At 46.5% G+C, this 23,965-nt stretch overlaps 1 protein-coding gene across 3 annotated transcripts in view; it reads right to left on the bottom strand.

Moving 5' to 3' along the window:
- Window positions 1–725: 725 nt before the first annotated feature.
- CACNA1E (calcium voltage-gated channel subunit alpha1 E) overlaps window positions 726–23,965 on the bottom strand; it is a 475,242-nt gene continuing 452,002 nt past the window's right edge. For 2 of the 3 annotated variants that reach the window (XM_070591752.1, XM_070591753.1), the window contains 9 exons: window positions 22,585–22,690; window positions 21,622–21,729; window positions 20,841–20,941; window positions 20,436–20,542; window positions 16,414–16,525; window positions 13,447–13,575; window positions 12,241–12,421; window positions 11,043–11,233; window positions 726–9,493 (listed from right to left, as the gene is read on the bottom strand). In XM_070591752.1, coding sequence (XP_070447853.1) covers window positions 8,951–9,493; window positions 11,043–11,233; window positions 12,241–12,421; window positions 13,447–13,575; window positions 16,414–16,525; window positions 20,436–20,542; window positions 20,841–20,941; window positions 21,622–21,729; window positions 22,585–22,690 — 1,578 coding nt within the window. In that variant the 3' untranslated portion in view covers window positions 726–8,950. The remainder of the gene's footprint in view (window positions 9,494–11,042; window positions 11,234–12,240; window positions 12,422–13,446; window positions 13,576–16,413; window positions 16,526–20,435; window positions 20,543–20,840; window positions 20,942–21,621; window positions 21,730–22,584; window positions 22,691–23,965) is intronic. The other variant, XM_070591754.1, reaches the window with a different exon arrangement.

Genomic DNA, 23,965 nt, shown 5'->3' with positions numbered 1-23,965 from the left:
TTTGCTGAAGAAGATTGGCTCTGAGCTAATGTCTATGCCCATCTTCCTCTACTTTATATGTAGGATGCCTACTGCAGCATGGCTTGATAAGTGGTGTGTAGGTCTGTGCCTGGGATCCAAACCAGTGAACCCTGAGCCGCCAAAGCAGAGCATTCAAACTTCACCACCACACCACCGGGTGGGCCCCCTTCTTTCCTTTGATTAAGGAAGCTATTATGGGTAAATTAGGAGTGATATAGTATGGACAGTATCTCCTGGAAGTCTTGGTGAGTCTGCTCCTTTCTGAATTTGGCAGCTAAGCTGTTGTCCCATAATCCTCCTCCTCCTTCAGAGAGGGGGCTGGTTATAGTTCTAGTCATAACACCCTGCACTCCATAAAGAGGTTCTCTCCCTCCTTTCAAACTCCTCACCTAGAGATAAGATTTTTCTGATCAGAAAATCTCTGCAACTTTTTCAGGAAACCAGTTTGTCCAGTTATTCTTTATCTTTCCTCCAAGACAACCGACAATTTTAATAAAAGGAAATCTTCTAGGGCCAGGATGTCCTTGGAACGTGGAAAAAACTCGGGAATTCCTCATAACTAGCTGGGCTCAGCAGATGTCAACCACACACTGCAGAAGCCACTGCCCGTTTACCCCAAGTCCTGGTGAGGCTTCCCTCCCATGATCTCCCTTTTTAGGAGAAAAGAAACAAATTGAGTGAGTGAGGGGAATCAGGCCAATTAATTCTTTACAACAAGGTTTTATTTATTTATTCTTTTCTTTGAGCCCCCCCCCAGAAAACATTAAAGTTGTTCATCTTTCTTTTATTTTTAATGGTTTTCCTTTTGGATCCAAACGAGCATTATGTTACAGGATATCCACCTGGTCAACATGCAGTGCTGAACTCTGGCTTTAGGAGAGATGCACCGATACTCTGGGCAGGCCAGCACTGGCTGCCATTCAAACACCATTACTGAAGGGGCATCAGGCTGGCATACCACAGTGGATGCTGCCCCTAAGAAGTGTCTCAAGCGCCTTCGCTCACACTTATTTTGTAATGCAGGTGGCAGCGTTTTAATAGCCTAAGGCAGAGCACCCAATTTCCCTCTTGATCCCATCTTACATGCTCATCCTCTAAGAGCAACTCAAGGAGGGAATGGCCTGACCTTGGGTCCCAAAGAACAGAGGGCATGGCCTGGACACCCCATTGTTCACTATCCTTGTAACGCTATCCTTTGAGGTTAGTACCGGTGCATCCTGCCGAGTTTGAAATCTCTTCCCGATAAAACTTGTCCCCTGTCCCACTTGCCGCCCCTCTCCCCTCCTGTGGCACTGGTACCACTAGGAAGATCAGTGAAATCTCTCCAGCAATGGCACTACTAAATTGAAGAGTTGCCAGTCATAGAGATCGTCTTCGAGCTGCTTTAAAACAAGAACCTCTTTTCTCTCCATCTCCCAGGTCTGAAAAAGTTTTTTGGGGCTCTGTGAATCTCCTGAGGCCTTCAAATCCACCACGCTAGGTGAGTTTAAGGGAAGAAGCCCTCTGCATCCAGTATCACACTAACAAGTTTACCGTGATCTAGTATAAAAGAGGATCCCAGGTCACACCCCTCTGAGCCTTCCTCTTCCTGGGACTAGCTGGTATTTCCCACCTCCACCTTGTCTTTGTTCTACAGTTTGACTTCCTAGCCTCTACTCCAGTTGTGCCAGCTGTGAAATGCCACACACTAGGTTTTTCTCCTCCATTTGTTTTTCTTGGTGAGTTCCAAATCTTGGACTCAGTTTGAGTGGAGTTGGACTGCTCTCTAATGTCACCAAGAGGGAGGTTCCTCTGCAATTGCAGCACTTAGGGTGGCTTTGTATAAATTTTGGCTTGGTCACAAAATGCCAGGATATAAAAACACTGATTGAAGTTCTGCCTGCAGGGTAAGTATATATCCCATTGGTAGCCATTAAAATTCAATACCTATGTTTTTACTAAATCTGCTGGGATGTGCTGAATGTTATACAGCTCCATATCAAATGTACTAAGACCAGAACTACCATGTACTTTAATTGGCAGTTAAGATTACATTGTTTAGCCCTCATTTCATATTACCTTTATTTTTAAAAATTGATTAATGGCACTTTAAAATTTTGGAGTGTGTTTTTCCTGCTCATCCCTTATAAAGATTTCTAATAGACTTGCTTTGAGTGGCGGTTCTTGTGTGACGCAGGCCATCACTATAAGAAATCAGAACACTGGAAAGAAAATCGAGTCACCAAATAGGTCAAATTCGGATTTGGCAGGTTTGACTGATTTAGCTTCCCTTCAGTTTTGGGGCCCTAATCTGAGTGAACTGAGAAGAAAGTGGCACTATCTGGTACAAATTCTGGGATCAGGCTCCAGAATATAGAGAGCAATCCACTCTTCTGACACACTGGCAGAACAAAGAGAGAGAGAGAGAAAAGACTCATTCAGATTTCCAGTGCTGAGTAGGAGACAAGGTCTCAGTGAGGATTGTTAAGTATCGGCTTGTGGGTATTTGATCTAAGATTGCCTGAGGTATCCACAGAGAGAAGACCCCAGGAAGCTCTGAGCTTGGAAACTCAAATTCCTTCCTGGATTGAAAAAAAAAAAAGTCTACATTTTGTTGTTGTTATTGGAAAGCTAAGGAAGAAGGGAAGATGGGAAGAGGGAAGAATAGAGTGTGAAATTAAAGCAAATCCTGGATTCAGGTTCCATTAAACATGAAGTTTCTTCAAAAAAATTGCTTATAGCAATGCCAAGAAATTCATAGGTGCTTAATGGGATAGAAGAAGTGAAGGTTTTTCTAAATTGATTTGTGGAGACTAAGCGCTTTAAATGATGAGTTATTAACTTACTTACAAACACTTGACACACCCATGAACTAGCTCAGCATTAGTATTTCAATTTTCCTAAATAGGGAAAGAAAGTAGAGAGGTGTAGTGGCCTTGCTGAAGGCACAAGTTAGTATTTGTGAAGTAGAATTCCAGAAGGCTGGAATGTAATTGATTATTTTGACTCCCAATAATTTTCATTTACCAGATTACTACACTCTTTAAAATTTTTATCTTCTCATCAAGAGAAAACACACAAATTTTGTATTTATTGGTTAAAAATGTCCTGAAAAAATTCTATATCCATTTGATTATTTCCTTGGCTTTCACTGAAGTTTTCAGAAAGTTTTTCATTAATCTAGATTATATTTTAAATCCCTAGAAGGAGAAGGGACAGAGATATGGACACAAAAACAAGAGATAGAGGTTGACTTAGAAGGAGAAAGAAGACAAAAAGGAAACCAGAGAAGATGGAGCTGGTAATGCGTAACCTCAGATTTTTGACTCAAATATCACATCATTAAATTTGATGGAAATTAACTCCTAAAGAGAAGCTAATTCAGAAATACTGCGGAGCACATGTTTATCCTTCTCTGCTGCTCTAGAGCAGGTCTGCTGCAAAAAACCCAACTGAACAAAGAAAAAAACCCAAATAAAAAGAAACATAAATCCCCTTGCCTCTTTTTACCTGATCTACTCAACTCTTCAAACTCCCAGAAATAGGAATTCAATAATAATGTATTCACATAGTAGCATGGCTTATTATAAAATCTCTTTTTGCATTTAAAAGGTGATGATACTATCCTCCCTACTTCTAGCATGGGAGGAGGGAGTGGAAGAAAGCAACACTACAAAAAGAGAAGTGCAGTTTGGGGTGGCTTGGCATCACCAGCAATGTGATGAGACTCCGCTGTGAGTACCCCTTTCACTTCTCAAGTTACTGGCTTGAGTTTTGTTAAGAGAAGCTTTCCAGGCCCTTTGGGTGGTTTGGGACAATCTACGAATCCGTTATCTTTGGTTTGGAGTGCTCTCTCTGGGACGCATAAGTCTCAGAGGGTCAAAGCAGAAAGGATTCAAGGGAAGGAAAAGATGGCCATCAGAAACCAAAGATAGTTTTTTCTGTTCCTAGTCTTTTGTGCCTGCAAGGGGTACATCTGTATTTTCTGACTGAGTGAGTTGCAGCACATGACAGCTGACAAATCCCCCCAGCAGTCTTTCTGTAGCTGAGTCTGCCACTGCAGCCAACAGAGAAGCCATTGGCCACTGCTCTGTTGGGTTAGACCCAGCTACAATGTACTGCGTGATTCAGAGAGGAGAAAACCAAAAGTCAGGAAGATAAAGCTGCAGATGTAGGCAGTGCTTATTAACACGGGATCTCCTCTGATCACCTCATGGAAAGATTAGGTCATAACTCCTGAGTTAATTTTGTTTAGCTTTTGTTAAAGTAAGAGTCTCCATGTGGATATAATTACCCAAATCTGGACCTGATTCCTTATGGGGCTCTTGTCTGGAGTTCAACCATCATGCCCTGACTGGCTATTTGCAAGAGGCCCACTTCTTCCTTCTTTCCTGCATCATAAAGTCCTCCCCTGAACGCCTGGATGGTGCTCAATACCCTGGAATCCAGAAGGGAAGGGGAGACAGGATGGGTGAGAAGTGAGTGAGGAAGAATCTACCCCAAGGCATGGAAACACCTCTCCTCACCATGATTCTTTGCACACCGGCACCAGGCATTGAGTGTCTCAAAACCTAACAGATGTGAAACTGATAAAAACAGCAGTGAAAGTTCCTTAACCTTCAAGTCTCACAAAATCTCTGCAAGGTAGGTGACTATCAGCTCCCCTCCTGCTATACATATGCCTTTTAAAAAATACAATCTCATAATATTTATATATTATAGCTGAGCTGAGAAATTAAAGAATCTCTCAACTTATCGCTGGCTCAACCCACTAAAGAAATATTCTGTCCAAAAATGAGCATCCAGAGCAGGCTTCAGAAATAGGATGTATTGAAAATTGAGAACTTTCTTTAAAAAACAAAACTTACTCAGTTTTGTTCCATTATGCCAGAAGAGACCTAATTTCCCTGCAGTGGGCTTTCATTGAGTTTGTGGACAATTCATACACACTCCTCTACACACCCCAACAGTCCTGCACCTTACCCTCTTTCAGATCATCTTGCGAATATCACCTGGTGGGTTCCCAACTCTGTTTCATGAGAATGAAGCATTCCCCAACAGCAGAGGTAGGCAGGTCAGCAAATAAGCTTGGATTGGGCAGATTTAACCACCTCAGGAGTTGGGTCAATGCTAACATGCAACAAAACAAGGGCGGAGATGGGAGTACAGGGGGCAGAGGACACTCAGGCTCATCACGAAGGCTGCATGGGGGGAGGATGTGTGTGGGCAAGGGAGATGCTGGCTCAGTGGAGGAATATGGGGTCTTCACCTGTGGTCCCAGAGTTAAGGGAGGGCAAAGTCCAGAACATCTGGAGTTCAGCTTCAGAGAAATGTTCTCAGTGATCTCAGTACCCCATAGGGACATCGAGTGGGGAGCAAAAGTGAAGCCCAGAATAGAAACAGATTCTTCAGCTAGAAGAGTGGACAGCCCCACATTGGGCAATTGTATTCATGGCTCACTTGGAACCTGGGAGACACTCAAGACACCTCCATTTACGGTGCAGGTAATCCCATCCTGCCCTCAGCTTGCAGGCCTAGAGCCACGTTGGAAGGCCTGCTGTCACCTGCCCTCTTGCTGATTGAGAGAAGGAGACCACACACACAGAACGAGACAGAGACGTGAATTCCCCACCAGAGGTCTATCTGGAGCCTTTCGTGAAGAGAAGAGTTAGTTATCTAAACACCAATCTAGTTAGAACATCTCCCTGCCTTGGTTTCTTTTCTTTTCCTTCTCCTCTCTTTTTTCCCCCCTCCCTCTCTTTCCTTCCTTCTTTTGAAGAGATGCTGAAGACTAACATTAGCAGGGGAAACTGGACATACAGCTAAAGAGTCTCCCAGGGGGACCTACGGTGCTAAGGTTAATCAGGCTGTGCAGCTCGAACACTGGGAGTCGTCCTGTTTTGCTTGGCATTTCTCAAGATGCTGCCATACTTTTTCATCCAAAGAGAAGCCCGAATTTTAAGATCTAAAGGGGCCTCTTTTCAAGGGAAAAAAGAGGCAGAAGCTGATGCCTAGGAAGGGATGTCCTGGTCAGCTATTAGTGGGAAGGCTGGAGTTTATATTTATTCAGAGGCAGAAGGAAACTGTTGGAAGATTATGATAATGAGTTCCGTGACTTAACAGAATTTTCTGTTCTTAATAGAAGAGTAAATGCAGGCTAAGGGATAAGAAACCTGATTTCTTGGTCAGGGGAAGCTGAATAAAAGAAATGAGTTCCTAAGTTCACTGGCTCTAGAAGAGTCTGGGTGCTTGGTCAGGGGACCGCATCTACAGTGCTTTATGCCACTGTATTCGGGATTCAATGCCCGTGTGTACATGAGTGTAAAGAGTTCAGGTGTCCAGGAAGGTTTCCTGGCACAGTAAATGTAGTGTTCGTAATGTTGTTTGCAGGCAAATTCCATTTCTGGTAATTGCTCTGCCAGCCTACGGCACAAGGTATCTCTTCAATTCCCTTTCTCAAAACACAATGCAATCGACTCGCTGGATCGGGATGGTTGTCCTGTCATTAGGCCTGTCCCTGGGGAAAGCTGCCTTTCCAAGGTGGAAGAAAGCAATTTTGTGCCCACAAAGCAGCCCATAGCAGCCCTTTGGCATGAAATGACGCTGAACAGAGGAAACCTTAGAAACAATACCCGGCCCAGCGTCAGCCTTATATAACAACCACGCCCGTTAGCATCGGGGTGTTTATCTAGTCACATTCACATTCCCAGCTACTCCCGAGCACACAGGTGCTGAGTGGGAGGGGAAAATGGAGATGGAAGAGGGTCTGGGAGTGGGAGGCTTCTGTCTCTGACTCACTGATCTCCTGCCCTGGGACTGCTTTGGTTTGGGGGCTGACAGTGGGTCATGAAGCTCCATCAATTTCTAGAAGAGAAGGCAGGGCCATGACAAATGATTCTGCAGCCACGTGGTTGTATTTGGCTTTTCAGGGCTGATACAGCTATGCCTTATTTCTATTTCAACCAAAAAAAGAAAATAACTTCATAAAAAAGAGGCTCCTTGCAACAGCCACCAACTGCTCCTACCCAAGAGGTGGAGTCTGGGCTGGAGGAGGATAAAAAGAGTGTTTATCCACTGTGATCTCAGTCCACAGGCTTCCGAGTTTCCCTACAGAGGGTCCTGTGAGACAGGCTCCATCTGTTCCTGGCTGGGAAACGAGGGCCCTGCCTGGCACCCCTCTCCAGGGGATCCTTCTAGCTACTGTGATGGTGCTGGGGGACTGGGGAGGGACTTAAGGGGATGGTGCATCGCCACCAGATAAAGACAGTGATGTGTTCCACTGAATGGATGATCTATGCTAAAGGAGTGCTCATTAGCCCAGGCAGGATTCTCTTTTTGTCAATGCTTCTGAGTTTGGGGGTTTAGGAATGACATCGTGGCCTGAGGCTGTCTTCTGCCCAGCTCTTACTCTGGGGGGGGGGGGGGAGCCCAATCTTGGCCCAGGGAAATATTCAGGGCCCCTGGGGCCCCAGTCTTGTCACGTTGTATGATTAGGCCCCATCAGAGCTTGCTTTGCTAGAAGGAGCAGTCCAGGTCTAAGCTGAGGTATATTTACTAACCACCTTAAAGCATCCTGACAAACTGACCCTCAACCACCACCAGCTGCAGAAGCTGCTAGACCAAGGGTCCCTCGGTAAACTCAGACTGACTCTCTCATTGAGGCTTCTCTTGTTTCTGGCTGTCGACCGTTCCCTTCTCTACTGAAGTCCCTATGAAGGGATGTGTGGCCCATCTTGGATATGTGTGTGCTGCCCTCTCAAGGAGTGGCAGTGAAGGCCGGGCCACTGGCACTTGGCCTCCCTGGGCTTGGCACAGCACTGGCCTTGCTGCCCAGCAGAGAGGCTGCTGCCTCCTGGACCAGAGTCTGGGCTGACATTCAGCCAGTGTTTGTTTGCTGGTTCCGACCATAGCGCTGTTTCACGTACTTCTATAAGGGCTGGAAAACATTCTACCGTGAGTCCCTTAAGTGACCCCCTGCCATACTTACCCCACCCTCAGCGTTCCCCCATGACCAGCATGTGCAGGGCTGAGGCCCGGCATAGCCTGGGGGCTCCAGCACTAAGGCCAGACTCCACTCTCATCAGCTGGTGCCCTGGCCATACAGGTTGTTAAATGCTTTTAAAATATCACCCTTACGGAGCCTCAGGCACCTGTGGACCCTGGGGGACCTCCTTGGCCTATCCTAACACAGCACCTACTGAGTGGGCGACAGGCTTCAGAGACAGGTCTGCACCCACCAGCACAACCAGTGCTCTGTCTCCTTGCCCTTCTCCTCCACATTGTGGACTGCTCGGCTATGGCTTTGCTCATCCAGACCAGCCCTTGCTGCTGCTACCACAGCACCCTGACCCCTTCCACTTCAGCTCTTTCCTCCCTCCCTCCCCGCCTCCTCCCCCTGGCATCCAATGCTCCTGAACTTAGCCTGTGCTTCTTTGGGGGAAGCAAGCCACAAGATAACGCATGAGATGCTGCTGCAGTTGCCCTGGTGGCAGTGGTGCTGGCTGAAGAGCAAGAGCTGGTGAGGGAGGAGATTCCCCTCCGAGTCTCCACGGCTCCCCACTTAAGAGCCAGAAAGTCTTCCAGGCTTCTCAGGGCAATGGGCGTAGACACAGGCCAGCTCAATCCCTCCACGGCTTTTAGAAAAGTGGGAAGGGGCAAGGGGAAGCAAAGCCATCCTCGTGTCTCTTCTCCCATGGGAATAACCATCCGGTATTTTCTTTCCCCAGCAAAGAGGCAGAACTATGGCAGTACCCGTCTTGCAAAGGGAAATAAAGCAATTTGGTGGGTTTGACTGGTTTTCCTTTTGTCCTTTCCTTCTTCTCTGATAATGCATGGTGTCCTTCCATCTTCCTCCTCCCTCTTCCTCCCCCCCGGGCCGCACTGGCTTCCCAATTCGGTCTTGGTTTTCTCCGTGTGAGAGAAGAGCATGCATCGGAGGGGGGAGCAGCCTCTAGCATTTGTCGTCTTCTTCCGTGTCGCTCAGGAGGTCGCTGACAGCTCCACACATCACGCCTGGCCCAGGCCCCCCACGCCTCCGCCGCCGATAGTGCCCATTGGGCATCTGCCAGCTGTGCCGCAGGGGCGGGGCTGAGCCGATGGTGTTGGAACGGCCCAGGCTGGTAGCCACAGCTGCTTCAAAGGTGAGCGTCTCCTCCTCGCCACAGTCCGAGGCATGGGAGTCTTCGTGCAGGGCCAGGTAGGGCTCGGAGATGTAGCGCTGTGGGGAGGAGTGTGGGCCCTGCTGTGCGTGCCGGGAGTTGGAAGACTCGGTCAGGATAGCGTCGTTGCTCTCCAGAGCTTGGGAGGCCAGTGGGGAGCCACCCTCACTCCCATCAGCGGGTGGCGAGATGCTCCCGGTGTGTCGTATCAGGGAGCTGTAGGAGAGGAGGGGCCGAGGCTTAGGAGGGACTGGTGGGAGCTGCCGACGACTCCGTCTTGGGGTGCTGGTGTCAGAGACGGAGGGGATGGAGCTTTCACTCAGGGAGCCTGTGCCCTGTATGGCAGGAGAGACATGGCATGTTAGACTGGGTTTGGCACGACCCCTATTTGGGATCCTGTTAAGGTCCCTAACCCTTCTTACAGAGAGCCCTTTGAGTCTGAATTCTGGGTGGGGGAGACCCAAGTGGGAGTCCCCTCTGCTACAAGTCATATCCACTCAGGGGCACATGGATTAAAGGAGATTGAGTCGTCAATACCACCTAGACCAAGGCACGTCAAATTTTAATATGCATGCAATTCTCTGGGGATCTTGTTAAACAGCAGATGCAGGCTCCGCAGGTCTGAGGTGAGGTCTGAGATTCCGCATTTCTAACAAGCTCCCAGGTGTTGCTGGTGCTGTTGGTCCATGGAACAAACATTGAGTAGCAAGGATCCGGAAGCTGTATACATGTAACAACTGGCACACTGAAGAAAGACTTGAAACTTTTAAGATGACTACATGAAGGGTGAAAGATGCTCTGGAGTCGCTCTGTCTAGGAAACCTTTCTTGGGAAGTGGGTGGCAAATACTTTCCCTCATCTTCACTTCTTGCCTCCATGTTTTCGGTGGCTTGCTGAGGTTAACTCAGCCTCGACGCCCAGCATACTCATTTGTTGGGTCAGGCCTTACTTGACTGGTTCACCTATTCCCAAGCATCCCTGAGCCCAGGTGATGGGACACGGACCTCCAGGGTGGTGTTTCTCAAGGTATGTGTGACCTATGAGCCACCTGGTCCTGCCAAATGCAGATTTCTGGGTTTTACTTTTCAGCGGGTCTCACCCCTGAAACAGAATCCTTGAGGTCCCAGGAACGTGCAGTTATAACAAGCTATAGGTCACTGTTCTGTAGCAAAACTCGAAAACCACTGCTTTAGAAGTAAACGTCTCCCCTGCCTCTGTCTCTAAAGTCTGCTGTAGCAGTCTCTCTCTCTTTCCCACTGCTCATTGTTGAGTGGGGCCACCTGGGCTCTGACAGCCTTGAGAGAGGCAGGGATGGGCATGAGGGGCGGTAGCAAGGAGGAAAACAGGGCCAGAGAATGTTTCCACACCACTCTGCTAGTTATTTCTCAGGCCTAGGCTGCTGTTTCAGCAACAGGCCAGAAGGAGAGGCAGTCTTCCTCTTGGGATGGCTGGAAGCTAGGTAAATGAGGCTGAATCCATCCGACATGAATCCTGTGCTAAGAGGTGAATCACCATTCCAACTAACACTAAGGATCAGACGACTGATCTAAGATACTTTTCCAGCCAAAGGACCATCCTTTCCTCCAAAATCTGGCTGAGACATTTGTGAACTTATTTGTGACTCTGTACCTCAGGATTCTCAGGACTGGGGTGGAATGACCTCTAGACACCATTGTCTTTCTTGGGGGACTATCTGGTTTTATGTGAATTCACATAATTTCCGAGTAACAAGCATTAAGTAGCCAAACTCTATGCACAGTGGATGTAGTTTCCTGTGAAACTGGAGGTCTGTGTGGGGGCTGGATGCCCACATTTTGCACCTAATGTTAACAGACCACCCTTCCCTGTCTTTCTGCACAGGCTCAGCTTCCTCTCTATGCTCACCTGTCTGTTGGGGGTCTGTGACCTGCCCTCACTGGGAGACCTGGACTGACGACGCTCTGGGGACTCCCAGTCAGCCTGGGTCCCTCGCTCCTCTGAGTTGCAGCGGGAGACATCAGGAGAGAGAAGATGCTTTCGCTCTTTCGATCGTCCCCGCTCTCTGCCCCCTGAGCGGTGGGTGTCGGACTTGTGGCCTGTGAGATATAAGAAAAGCACCGATCAGGACTCCAACCATATTGGCCACTAAATATAAAAAGAAGTCTTACAGCCTGGGACTGGACCCTAAAGAATCCTGGCTTTTCCAGGCACGTCAACAGGTGATCTGAAAGGGAGGCAGGAGGTTGGAAAATTACCCTCTTGTGAAGAGGGGAATATGCAAGTTGCCACTGGAAAGACGTGTATGTTAATTGGTTCTCTTCTGCTTCCGTTTACACGAGACACAATTAAGACAGAATCTTTGCCAACAATATGGCCCAGGGATTCTCTACGTCCTAAACATGAGAATGGGACTTTTTAGGGGAAAGATGGCACCAGTAGGAGGGAATTGAGAAGTTGCTGTGAATTAAATAATGACAGAGCTAATGTAATGCCAGGGTGAGCATCCTGGGATTGCAGTCAAAGGATTTTCACTTCTAGTCCCATTTCTGCCTCTTCCTGACTCTCTTCTATGGGGCACGTCACTGCTTTTTCATCTGTTTCCTCATCTAGTAAAATAAAGAGTTAGAAACAGAAAATCTTTAGTCTGCTTCAATCAGTATGCCTTTTCTCCTTAAAAAACAAAACTCCAATCCATAATTTCAGGTAGCACTATTTGGATGGAAGTGGAGTTGGGGTTAAAGCCCCCTGCCCCTGCCAGGGGGTCTCGACTACATTCCTAAGGGACCCCGACTACATTCCTAAGGGACCCCAGGGGTTTTGCAGACAGCCACCTGAAAATCCCAGTTTTAATGACTTCTCTAGTCCTACCCTGGAAGAAAGGAATCTCACCAGCCTTTGTGATGAACACAGAAGGCTTTGCGACCTTGTTTCATGATGTGAGTCAGACAGAGGATCCCCTTTGGTAAGGAGCACTCTTCCTTCCTTCAGCTCTCCTCAACCTGTGTGGTTATCTGCATTCTGTTCCAGAGATTTGCAGCCCTTGTCAGAATCCACCTGTCAGGGCATGAGCCCGAAAAGAGGCAGACAGCGAAGGCTTCCTCACCTGAGTCAGAGTTCAGGCGATGGGCTGACAGCCTGAGGGAGGAGTGGTAACTCCGGCGACGTGACTTGTAGGTGTTTTCACTGCTTCGTTCCATGGAGAATTCCTCCAACCATGAGGAATTGGAACGCTTATCCCGAATAGTGGAAAATGATCGTCTCATGGAGCTGGGATCTGTCACCACCTGGAAAGATGAGCCCCCAGAGGAACACAACATCTGGATTAATTACTGAAAGGGTCTCCAGGTCAGGAAGAAGTGGGACTGAGATTGCTGAAGATGGCAAATTGCAACCTCCCTTGAATCCCTCTTGCTCAGACCTCAGCTGGAGGAGGTTGTTCTGGAAACTGTCTTTACGTTATGTTAACACAGTCACTGGGACTGGTCCAGAGTCTTCTCTTTACGCTCAGGAGAGCAAGCAGCTGAGTGTACTCTGCAAACTTCCCAGAGAGCCACATCCCACAGGGGCTCAGCCAGGACCTTCAGTGAACTTTGAACTATGTGAGGACAATTGTCCAAAAGTCTACACCATGAAAGAAGCACGGCTTTGCTTTTGTGTTTTGCCCTCATCAGAGAAGGCCCTGCCCTATAGCATGAAGGCTGAGGAGAGCTTGTAACTGAACAGCTGCTAAGAATGCATTGCTCTCTCTCGCGCCAGTCCCACCCTAGCCCCACCTAAACTCCGGCATTTAGATTTGCCACAGATGTTAAAACGGATTCACAAAAACTTCTTGTCTCTGTCAAAACTTGATGTAAGACAGACAGACAGAAAAAGGAAACCAGGAAAACAGACAAAGAAATGAGGCATGGCCTGCACTGCTTAGGACAGACAGTCCTGACACAGAGCTGTGTGTGTAAGTAACTGCATATGTGCTGGAGGAGCCAGGAAAGGAGGAAAGGAAGGAAAAATACACAAGGAAAATCCTGGAAAATATTTGTTGCATGGCTGGTTGAGTCTTGAGGATGCTGAGTCCATCCAGAGGGAGTTACGCCATCTTGCTGGCTAGGCTGTCGTGGTTAGCACTTCACTGAAAACACATTGTGGAGGAGATGGCTCTACAGAGAAGGCCCACAAGCTGGGTTTTGCTTATATAGAAGGGGTAGGGGCAAGTCAGGGGCTCACCTGAAAATATCAGCTGTTTTTTCATAACCCACCAATTCAATAGAGCCCAGGATGCCACTGCGTATGGTAGGTGGTGGTTGCTTTTTACCTGGGGATCCACAGTCAGGCGTGGCATAGAGGATGCCCTCCCAGATCCCGCATGCTCCTGGGTGTCCGAAGGAAGGTAGATGCCATGGTTAGAGGGCTGCACGCTTTTAAATTCACTAACCTCTGGCTCCTGGAAATAAACACACAGCCAAGCTTGTGGGACCTGGTCCATCTCATTGCTTCTCACCTCCAGTGAATGATTCTGCCTCCTCCAAACCAAGAATGGCTTTTAGAAGAAAGACTTGCATCTTTAAGGTCTCAGTTGTATGTGTAGATACATGTGTGTTTATGTGTGCACATAAGTGGTACCCCAGATGTCCCAAACAGAAAGCTCTAACTGGGATTGAGAGGTAAAGACCATCTTTTCTAGTCAAGTGTCATCTTCTTTACCACTAAGAATGCTTCAGATTTTATAGCTTTGTAAAACAAACATTATTGGGCATAATATGTTTTAGATACGTGAAGTTTACTTTCTGAGAGTTGGTTGTGTTGGGTTTATTCTTTTAATCTGAAGAAGTCATTTATCAATTAATTAAATAGGAACCAGTCTTCTAAGGAACGTCACCAATTTCTGATGTCAAATATATCTCCTCAAACCTAAGACACACGATTTTATTAGTTAAGAGTTTTCTTATGATTGAACACACCCAAAAAATGCGGTCGGTGGCCACCTGCCAGGGGTGCTCTAGGGCAGTCCAACAGAAATCATAAAAAGACATGAAATTTAATATATTTTATTTAATTCACTATATCCAAATATTCTCATGTCCACATGTAATAAATATAGCACATCTCAATGTGGACTAGTCACATTTCAAGTGCTCCATTGCCACACGTGGGCAGTGGCTCTTGTACAGCACGGTGCCACTCTGGAGCATTAGAAGGTTGCACTGAAAAGCCCTAAGGTACTGTCTAACTCTTGCATGTTATTTTCCTGTTTAAAGAACATTAGTTTAGCAAATGTAGGCACTCTATACAGATAGGTAGTGTCACTGCATAAAGAGTGGAGCTGCCTTAGCCACCAAGGAGACCTAGGAACATCTTGAACATCTGGAGATTATACCAGAAAAAAAGCTATTTTATATTTAGGAAGTGACACCCTAAAAACCCGGGTATCTGAGTAGGGCACTGCTAAAGGAAAGGGTGCCCGAGACCCCCCACAGCCTCCAGGAACATTTGGCTGAGTGGTTCCCGGTGGGAATGGGTGGACTGGCTTCCCAGGACGTGTGATGTGTGCACTTGAGGAAGTTATAGTGTTTGCAGCACATGTTCTATGGCACACAGGTCTGACTCGAAACAGATGTGGTAACAACACTGCAATCTATGGGTGTCAGAGGTGGTGCAAGACACATACACTCCGTATGCGCACACACAAATCATGGCCACGCCTCAGGATGTAGAGCAGGGGGCCCCGAGGGATGGGCAGGAGTACACAGTGGTAAGGGTGTAGCACGAGCTGACACCTGAATTGAATTACAGACACCAGTACTGACAATGAGATGAACACATATCCAAAAGTCCTGGCACTACGGCTCAGCCCTGGGGAACCCGCAGAAACGATGACGTAAGAAAGAAAGGCTTCCTGTGAAAGAGAGGACATGTTATTGAGATTTTCCCACCAGACACACCACCAGGCAGACAAGCTATAAAGTGCCGAGAGGGCTTTTCAAGAATCAAACTATCTGTACCAATTACTCCCCAGGTCTTGGTGCTAAGTTACTCAGAGGAAGGCAAGGAATTATTCCATGGATTCCTACCCGCCTTACCGAGAACACCCTCAGGCAATCACTCATACACTGGGGGGATCTGTTCTAGCTGTCTCCCCAACACAAATATGCACAATTCCCTGTGTCAGGAGTCACAGGAGATGGAAGCACCCACTTGTTTGAGCCAGTAGAGTGTTTTGCCCCCTCTGAAGGGTACCCATTCCATTAGACATGCACTCCACAGGCGTTATCCATTCAGGATGGCTCTGGGGTACACAGGACCAGTACACAGTAGCAGTGGGGAGAGGTCAGGAGAGAAATGAAGGGGAGAGAAAAAAACCAGATGAATTATAATCAAAATGACATGGAACTCACTTACTACAAGCTATCTATATGGATTTCTGCAAATCTTGGCTTTTGTCTTTTTCTCTCCAGGCCAATAGACACTTGGGCTTCAATTACAAGCTCAGGAGGGAACTTGATCTCACGACTCCTAAACTAACAATAATTGTAAAGTCTATTCTCTTTGGGAATCAGATTCTAGCTTCATATTAGCAAAACCTAAAGTTGAATCGGCCCTCTCTTCTCCAAGCTTAAACTTGATTCAATAGATTTCTGGGGAATTTTATCATTTATGCTAGTAAAAAGTTTAGGATCAGGAGAGTGAATTTAGGGACCTCATAGAATGTATTTGACCTTGTGGAATTGTGAGCAAAAGGGCCAATTTGCCTGAACCCACATAAAGCAGAGGTAAGAGACTCTTCTGTGTCTCTTGGTGGACAGCTAGTCACTGTTGCACATGCTACCCGAGTTCATCAGGAGGCGGGCACTGCTAATAGACTGGCATGTGGCATTCCTGTGTTCCCCTAAGCAGTACCTGGCTCCACGAAACTGCCCCGTGGGTGGCACTCATTCTTTGATGATTCATCCTGAGGCTCTCTATCCTATCAAAGGTAAGATTTTATTTGTGACTTTTGCTTCTACATTTGATGATCAGGGCATACATTAAGAGGGCTTGGCCTGAAGCAATATAAATTCCTGCACTGGGATTGTAAAACCTGAAGGGTGAGTATTTGTCAGAGAACATGAGAAACTCAGCTACGAAAGCGGAGATGGCAGGAAACTCCCAGGGTAATTGGTGGGACTATCAGAGAGGGTTTTCCTGATGGATCGTGGCTATGAAATAAAATTTTGAAAATGAGAATGGGAGGGATCAGGAAGCCAAGGAAGTATCTTTGAGGACATGCAAATCGTTCATTCACCAGAGACTGCTGTTCCTGGAACTGTCCGTCATCTGCTGGGTCCATACAAGCCAACTGGAATATTTCCTGGGGGGAGAGTGGACTCATCGAAGGGTATCCACTATGGCCACTCCTGAAAAGCAATGCCAAATTCAGAGATAATGTGTGCATGAGAGAGAGAAACCATCATGCCATTGCTGCCACTACTAATTCCCACCCAGACAAGACCTCCTTCCCAGCAAAGGTAACAGTCTTGAGCCTTGGATGGCTTGTAAGCCTGGTAACTTACAGTCGGCCGGCCCTAGAATAAAATATTAAAAAAAAAAAAAAAAAAAAAAAAAGAGCATCAGAAAAGAGAAACCACTGTTTTCAACCTGCATGTGGAACCATTCATCATTCTGCTGGCGACTAGCATATCTGTGATAAATGACATCATTTGTCACACTCAGCCATATGGAAGCCCAATGCTTGACTGTAAACCTGTTTCTGCTCAGTTTCTCCATTCGGCAGAAAAATGCCGTAGTTGAAACAGTGAACAGTTTGTTTAAATATTAAGCAGTCGTGGTCTTTTAAAAAAATCTCCTCCACTCTCAGTAAGAATATGGTTTTATTGTGCCAACATCCCTGGCCAAACTCAACAATTCATTGCCATGAACATTTATTGAAGGACTACTCTGTGCCAGATACTGTGTCTGTTGGTTTCTGGACTAGGTGGAATGATTTCAGAGGTGGTGCTGTGGTGACAGCCTCTGGGATGATGGCTACGTATGAGGATGCTTAAATGGTGATGAGGTAAGAGGACAGGGACAAAGTTGGCCAAGTGTTTAGAGGCCTCTGGATGAAAGTATGGAGAGCCATCACAATATGCCTGTTAATAAACCACTGTTTGGTACCTGCAGACGCTCTCAGCCGATGGGATCCACTGGGTTAGTTAGGAGAAAAAGAAGCAGCCAATCTTTTCTGGGAATTTGGCTGTGGCTGCCATTCACTGCTGCTAGTACAGTAACAGTTATCTTTGACCTACTCAAGAATGCGGGTTATGGGGAGAGGGACAGCAGTCAGCGACTGGGCAGCAGCTCTCAGTGGTGGTGGAGCTAGGAGGGAGCGATGGGACATTGTCTCTTCCAGTGATAGTCTACTGCTGATGACCCTGAATCCAATGGAAAATCGGAGGCATGGGCAAGGATTGCCAGTTCCTTAATCCACAGGTACACTCTTACTTAGATTGGGATCACAAGGAAAGATCTGAATAGCAGAGAATCACCCAACCTGTCCCCTTGCTGCTGGTGAGGGCATTAGCTGAATTTTTACAACTGCTAGAAAGTGATCTGATGTTCAAATAACCTGCTTAATTGTCAGTCATCTTCCTCAGTGTGCCTTCTCCTGAGCACCACTGGGAACCAGATAAGCGCTGCTGTATATGAAATGGTCCCTTTCGTCTTACAGAAAATGAGCAATTGCAGAATTCCCAATAAGTAGAGAGGACCCTTGGAATCACAGAGTTGAATACTTTGAACTCAGAGTGACATCTTACTTTGAAAACCTTGTCTGACTTCTCAGTGTTGTTAGGATAGAGTCCAGAATCCTGAACATGCCCTCTCTTAGGATCTGGTTCCTACCTTGTCAGCCTCCTCTTGCGTGACTTTCCCCCTTGCTCCCTGAATTCCAGACACACTGGACTCTCTTAAGGCAGAAAGAAGCCTGGAATATTCAATAAACTAAGACTTGAACATAGGCTGTTCCCAAAGTGCAGAATGCTTCTCTCCTCCCCTGAAAACTCTTCCCATGCTATTTTGAATTCATCCTTCAAAATTCTTGTCAAAAGTTACTTCCTTAAGGAAATCTTCTCTGTTCTCTCCCCCCACCATAACTGGGCAGATCTCCCTCTCACATGCACTCAGATCGTACTGCCCTTTTTGCTCCTGGCACTTATCAGAATTGTAATTAAATCATTGAAAATGACAAGTTTTCTTCTTTCCAATAATTCTCTTTCATTTCTGATTTTCCACCAGATGTAAGCTCTATGAGACAGGAGCCCTGTCATCATGTTTACCATGGTTCCCCAAGAGCAATCTCTCCTTGAATAATACAGGGTTCTAGAAACACAGATGGTCCTGAGGAACCAGGCTGCTGCTCCACCAGTGCCCCCATTTCGGGAAATGTACCACATCCACCCAAAGGCTCAAATCAGGAACCCAAGGGTAATTTTTGGGTCCTCCCTCTCCTTTACTCCATGTAGCAATTAACCTCCAAATCCTATTCATTCTATATATGAATTAGCTCTCAAATCTGACCTTCTCTCCCCATTTCTATCCTGTTAGCCCAAGCCACAGTCATCAATATTTTACACTACTAAACGGTGTTCTGTTGCTTGAGTTGCTCCCCTCCAATCCACTGAGTCCACACTAGATTCAAGAATGATCTTTGAAATTTGATCATGTCACTGACGTGTAAAACCCATTATCTTTGGATGAAATTGAACTTCTGTATTCTGCTTGTAATGCTCCTACCTCCTGGCCCCTCTGTAACTCTCCAAATCCTGCCACCTCCCTGAGCTCTCTGTGCTCCAACCATCTCTGCAGTTTTTAGGTTCCTTAAACTTTAACACATTTTCTCTTCTCTTGAAGAGCTTGCTTTTGAGTCTCACTTAAATGTTTTGTACTTCCTCAGGGAAGCCTCCCCAGATCTCAAACTAGGTGCGCTGCTTCCCTTACATGGCATCACAATAGCCTACCCGTCCGCATCTTAACCTTTATCACTCTTGCAATGTCTTTTTCAGATTTGTCTCCACAAGGACTTGTGATCATGCTGACTGCTGAAGCCCCAGTGCCTGAGCCAACTTTTGGGTCACATGGGCTGTCAATAAATATTGGTCAAATCAAGGAGTAAATCAATCAATAAACATGGTAGAGAAGCTGGACTGATCCTATGGTAGGAGTTAATGTGCAGCAAATTGCTGTGGATACAACAGATCTAGATGGAGGTGGGGTGTCCTCCATTTCTAAGCCAAAAACCTTTGAAAAACACTATAAACCCCTCTAAAGAGGTGGTCCCACTGCTCCTTGTTTTCTGTAGACAGCAGAATCTGTACCCTGCTACCTCATCACGTGGAATATTTGTAAAAATGACCGAACTCTGGACGTGACTCTGGTCCTTTTCTTTTCTTCCAAATGAGCTGGATTGAGACCTCTGAAAACAAGGCTTTTTCAAAAATGGGCCTCCAACATCACAGGCAGAAAGAAATCAGTGGTGTGAGAGATTCCAAATGGTATTCTGACAGAGGTCTCATTCCCAAGCTCTGAATTTCACTCCCCAGATTACTGGAGTTGCGATACTTAGTGATTATTGGTTCCATGAGAACTAGCACTGGGTTAGACCTGACCACAAAAACTCATTTACCCTGGGTAGAGGGATTCATGCCCTTTGGGTACTCACTACATGCTTGCCGATGATAGAGAATGTTATAATGAGATGTGTATATCATCATAGATCATTTAGGAGTAATGAGCAACTTAGGGCAAAGGCATGAAACTCAGAAGAATTGGCAAATTCCTTAATAAGGATTCTGTTTCTGCTTTCAATATAGAAAATTAAAAAAAAAAAATGTTTTGTCACCAGTCTAAGGTTCCTTTTGTTGATTACAGATAACAATATAATGGGAAGACTCTGGACTTAGAAATAACTGGCTTAAATTCCAGTTCAACTTCCTACTCTCATATGGCTTTGGGCAACTTATTTAACCTCTTAGGCTTCAGTCTGGAAAGTGGTGACACTAACATACACCCCTCTTCCTTTGTCCATTCACAGTGCTCACTGTCTCTCGAGTTGGCCAAAGTACCAAACATGCTTAGTCTGCTTTTCTGTTACCCCTGCTGAATAACCATTTTAAGATACAAAATATTGTTTCTCGACCTCAGAGAGGAGCATTCAGCTCAGAGTCAGTATTATTTCTCAGGCACTTCTTGGCAATGGGTTTCCGCACTGAACAATGGCACGAGAGACAGGATGCAGGCAGGAGAGCAAGGACCCTTGGTTATACTCACAGGCCTGAGACGGGGTCCTGCTGGAGATAAGGCAGGGCTTTGGCATTAGCGATGATCTCCTGAGGCAGAGATGAGGGCTCCATGCGCTGGAACATGGGTGCGTTTTTCTGTGTTAAAAGTGGGAAGAAGAAAGGAACCCGAATGACTGTGGGGTCAGCTATAGGGGAAAATACAACATGCTTGAGCAAAACAGGAGCAGGACTGATACCCTGTTTGACCATTTTAACCCTTGACCCATTGGGTTCCTAATCCCACGATCCTAGAAAATTCTTGAACCCTGCACTCCTTACTTCTGATTCTAAGCCCTTGCGGGGCACCATGCCCGAGGGATGCACAGGCCTATCCCTACAGGGGCCCTCATGTGGCTCCTCATGGTCCACCCACCATGCTGTTGTTGACTTTCACCTGTTCCTCCAGCTGCTGCCTTTGCTTCTTCGCCTTACTCTGTTTATAGTAGTCCATGATCATCATTGCTGCATAGATTTTGCCCACAGTCAGGTCAGAGGCTAAAAACACAAATGTGGCATGGAAAGGAAGAGGGAGAAGACAGGTGGGAGAGAGTGAGGACACTTCTAAACCTTTGTTCTTCACTCTCTGAAGCAGGTTTGCCCCTTCAGCCACCCATCCCTCCAACGTTTATTGAGGGTTCCATATGTGCCAGGCACTGAGGATACAAAGTGAATAGGTCCCCATATGTATCCTCAGGGAGCCTCTATGGCCACCCAATGAGGGCAATGGTAAACAACACATTAGCAAGCATCCCCTCCCACTGGTCTAGACTTCCATCTCTAAGTTACACCACCTTTTTCCCAACTGCATGAGGGTTTGCTGAAAAGTATTACATGGAGGGAGAGAGCAATACACCCAAGAAGCTTCACCCACAACCACAGTGACCTATTTTAAGAAAATGTTTTCACTACAACTAGAAGGACCCACAACTAAAATATACAACTATATACTGGGGGGATTTGGGGAGAAAAAAAGCAGGAAGAAAAGAAAAAAAAAAAAAGAAAATGTTTTCAATTAATAATGACAAAAGAGACTTAGGAAGTGAGAGATTTTAGTTTCCTAAGGATAAGAGAGCAGGCTTCCCTTATCTCCTTGATTGTCCTGTATTCCTCCAAAAGATGTGGCCTGGGCATGCTGGGGCCCCAGGGACAAACACACCCAGGAGGAGACCCCACACCTTTGGGCATGGGCACCAGCAGATCCAGCATCTTCTGGGACAGGTGAGGCCAAATGGCCAGGGTTTCCTTTTGTAGCTCTGCATCTAGCTGCTGCCTGTCTGCACCACCTAGAGTAAGAAAAATTATTAATAAATAAAACAGAGCAGACACAGAAATAACAAGGACTGAGGGAGTGGGTGGGGGCAGCAGCTGAATCAGCATGGCGGCTCCCAGTCTCAGAGGAAATCTTGGCACTTAGTGACAGTGGATCTTGCCATACCAGGTCTTTCTGCTGAAGAAGCAGAACACATTTTGGCTCCCACTTCCAGTGACTCAGGGATATCCTGCTACAGAGATCTGAGGCCCCGAGCCCAGGATCAGCTTCCTAATTCATTCGAAAAGCTTCCCAGGTGCTCAGTTATCAGAGGGGAAAATGAAAGAGCCACAAGCGAGCCTCTCCTGCCTCATTATACGTACATCAATTCTTCCAGTGACTCTGACTCCACAGTCTGAGTGAACTGATTTAAAAAGGATTTGGATCAGGCAGGAGCAGGAAGGCTGGAGGTCCATCTGGAAGTAGTAAACCTTTTCTCTCCTACATCACTGAATTAGAACTCAAGAGGTGCAAAGAACTTCCATGAGAGCACCTGCCACAGACACCTTCCAGGACGTTAAAGATGCCACATAAGGAAAAAAGGACAAATTTAAAACTCATTTGTTCAATAAACAAGTATTTCTCAAATGCCTACTACGTGCCAGACACTGAAGATCACCTACTGTTAAGACCTTAGAAATAATCAAACGGTTCATTTCACCAGGAAGAAACAGCAAATCTTACAGTTATTGAATCAGAGGTGAAACTGGGACCCTACTATTTGATTTCCAGGTCACTACAGTGTTGGATGGAGGAAAGTTTAAACATCTCCGTCCTGCACCACCCTGAGTGAGTTGTTCCAGAACCTCTTCCTCCTTCCTAAGCTGACCTTTGGCAATTTTGATATCCAGAGCTGTCCGGATCAGAGCCATAAGTGTGGAGGTGAAGTGGACTGTCATGTCTTCAGCCACTGGCATGTTCATCAGGACCAACCTCTGTGTGGAAGAGAAAAAAGAAACAGCAGGAGGAAAAAAATATCGAAAGAAACCTTGGTGAGAAGGGAAGAAAGGTGCAGAGGTCAAATGCAGAGACAAAAAAGAAGGGCAAGGATTCCCCATCCTGTCCCATGCCTACTCTCGCTGCTCTCACTTAAGCTCATTTTCTGCTGATTTTTTTTTCCTAGGGAATGATGCCAAATTCCAAGGGAAGGGGGATTAATCATTCTGTAGGACTTCTCCATGGTCCTAAGAATGTCTTTAATAGGAATGGGAAGCGATTTTTAAACGAAGTGGCTCGGGGAAAGGAGTCAGCTCTGGGAGGTGCCTCCCTTCCCTGGTTCAAGGCTGCTCTATATTTCCACTTGTCCCATGAATACCCCCCAAACTCAGATGGAAAGATAGTGATGGGGGAGATTTTGCTTCGCTTATCTGACTTGAAAGATGCATCCTGATGCCCCCTTTTTGAGTCTTTAAAAGATGACATTTGCCAGCACATGATTGAACATGCATAAGTCAAACTTATCCAAAGAATGAGGTGGAGCAGGAGGGAAAAGGAAGAGAGTGCAAACAGGGTCTAGGGTAAGAAGGCCAGGGAGAGCAGAGAAGAGAGGATGAGAGCAGGGTGACCAAGGCAGGAGCAGAGTGGGCAGGCCTTGCTCCCTTCACCCAAAGGAAGGGAGCAAACTGAAATGGCCAAATCCACTTTCTAGAGAGTATCTTGCTTTTGGAATCCTTTAACTTTTCCTCCAATCCCCACTCCCCTCCTCCCACCAAGCTTCATCCTAGGAATTAAATGAACTCAGAGCCACATTCCACCACCTGGTACTTTTGGATGTGGCCATCATGAGCAAAAAGGATGCCAGCCCCTAAGCCGCACACAAGGAGCCATGTACTAGGGTGGATGAGGGTGCCTTGTGGGCCTCATTCCAATGAGATGCTCTCTGCGGCTACCCAACTTGGAGGTAGCAGCAGAAGGCCCTCTGGCAGAACCACCAGCCTAGCAGGGAGGGACACGTCTCTTTCCAAGGCAGGGTCTCCAACACTCCATTGGAACATCTCACCTAACGTGATTTCACAGACATGGTGTCTTAGAGCGTAAAGCCAGTTTCTTGTTTATATCTGAGTTCCATCTCTCTCCCACTTCTTTAAACTTCTAAAGAAGTGGCAACAGTGCTGTGGTGTATTCCTAGATGCATGAAAGAGCTCCAGAGTTCTGGGTCAGTCTAAACACCAAAAGGGAATTAACAGTAACTATTACTAATTATGGAGAAA

This window comes from Equus przewalskii, chromosome 23 (genome assembly GCF_037783145.1).
Source record: "Equus przewalskii isolate Varuska chromosome 23, EquPr2, whole genome shotgun sequence".
Lineage (NCBI taxonomy): Eukaryota > Metazoa > Chordata > Mammalia > Perissodactyla > Equidae > Equus > Equus przewalskii.
Note: the sequence above shows the minus strand (reverse complement) of the source record. Positions and strands in the feature narration are given on the sequence as shown.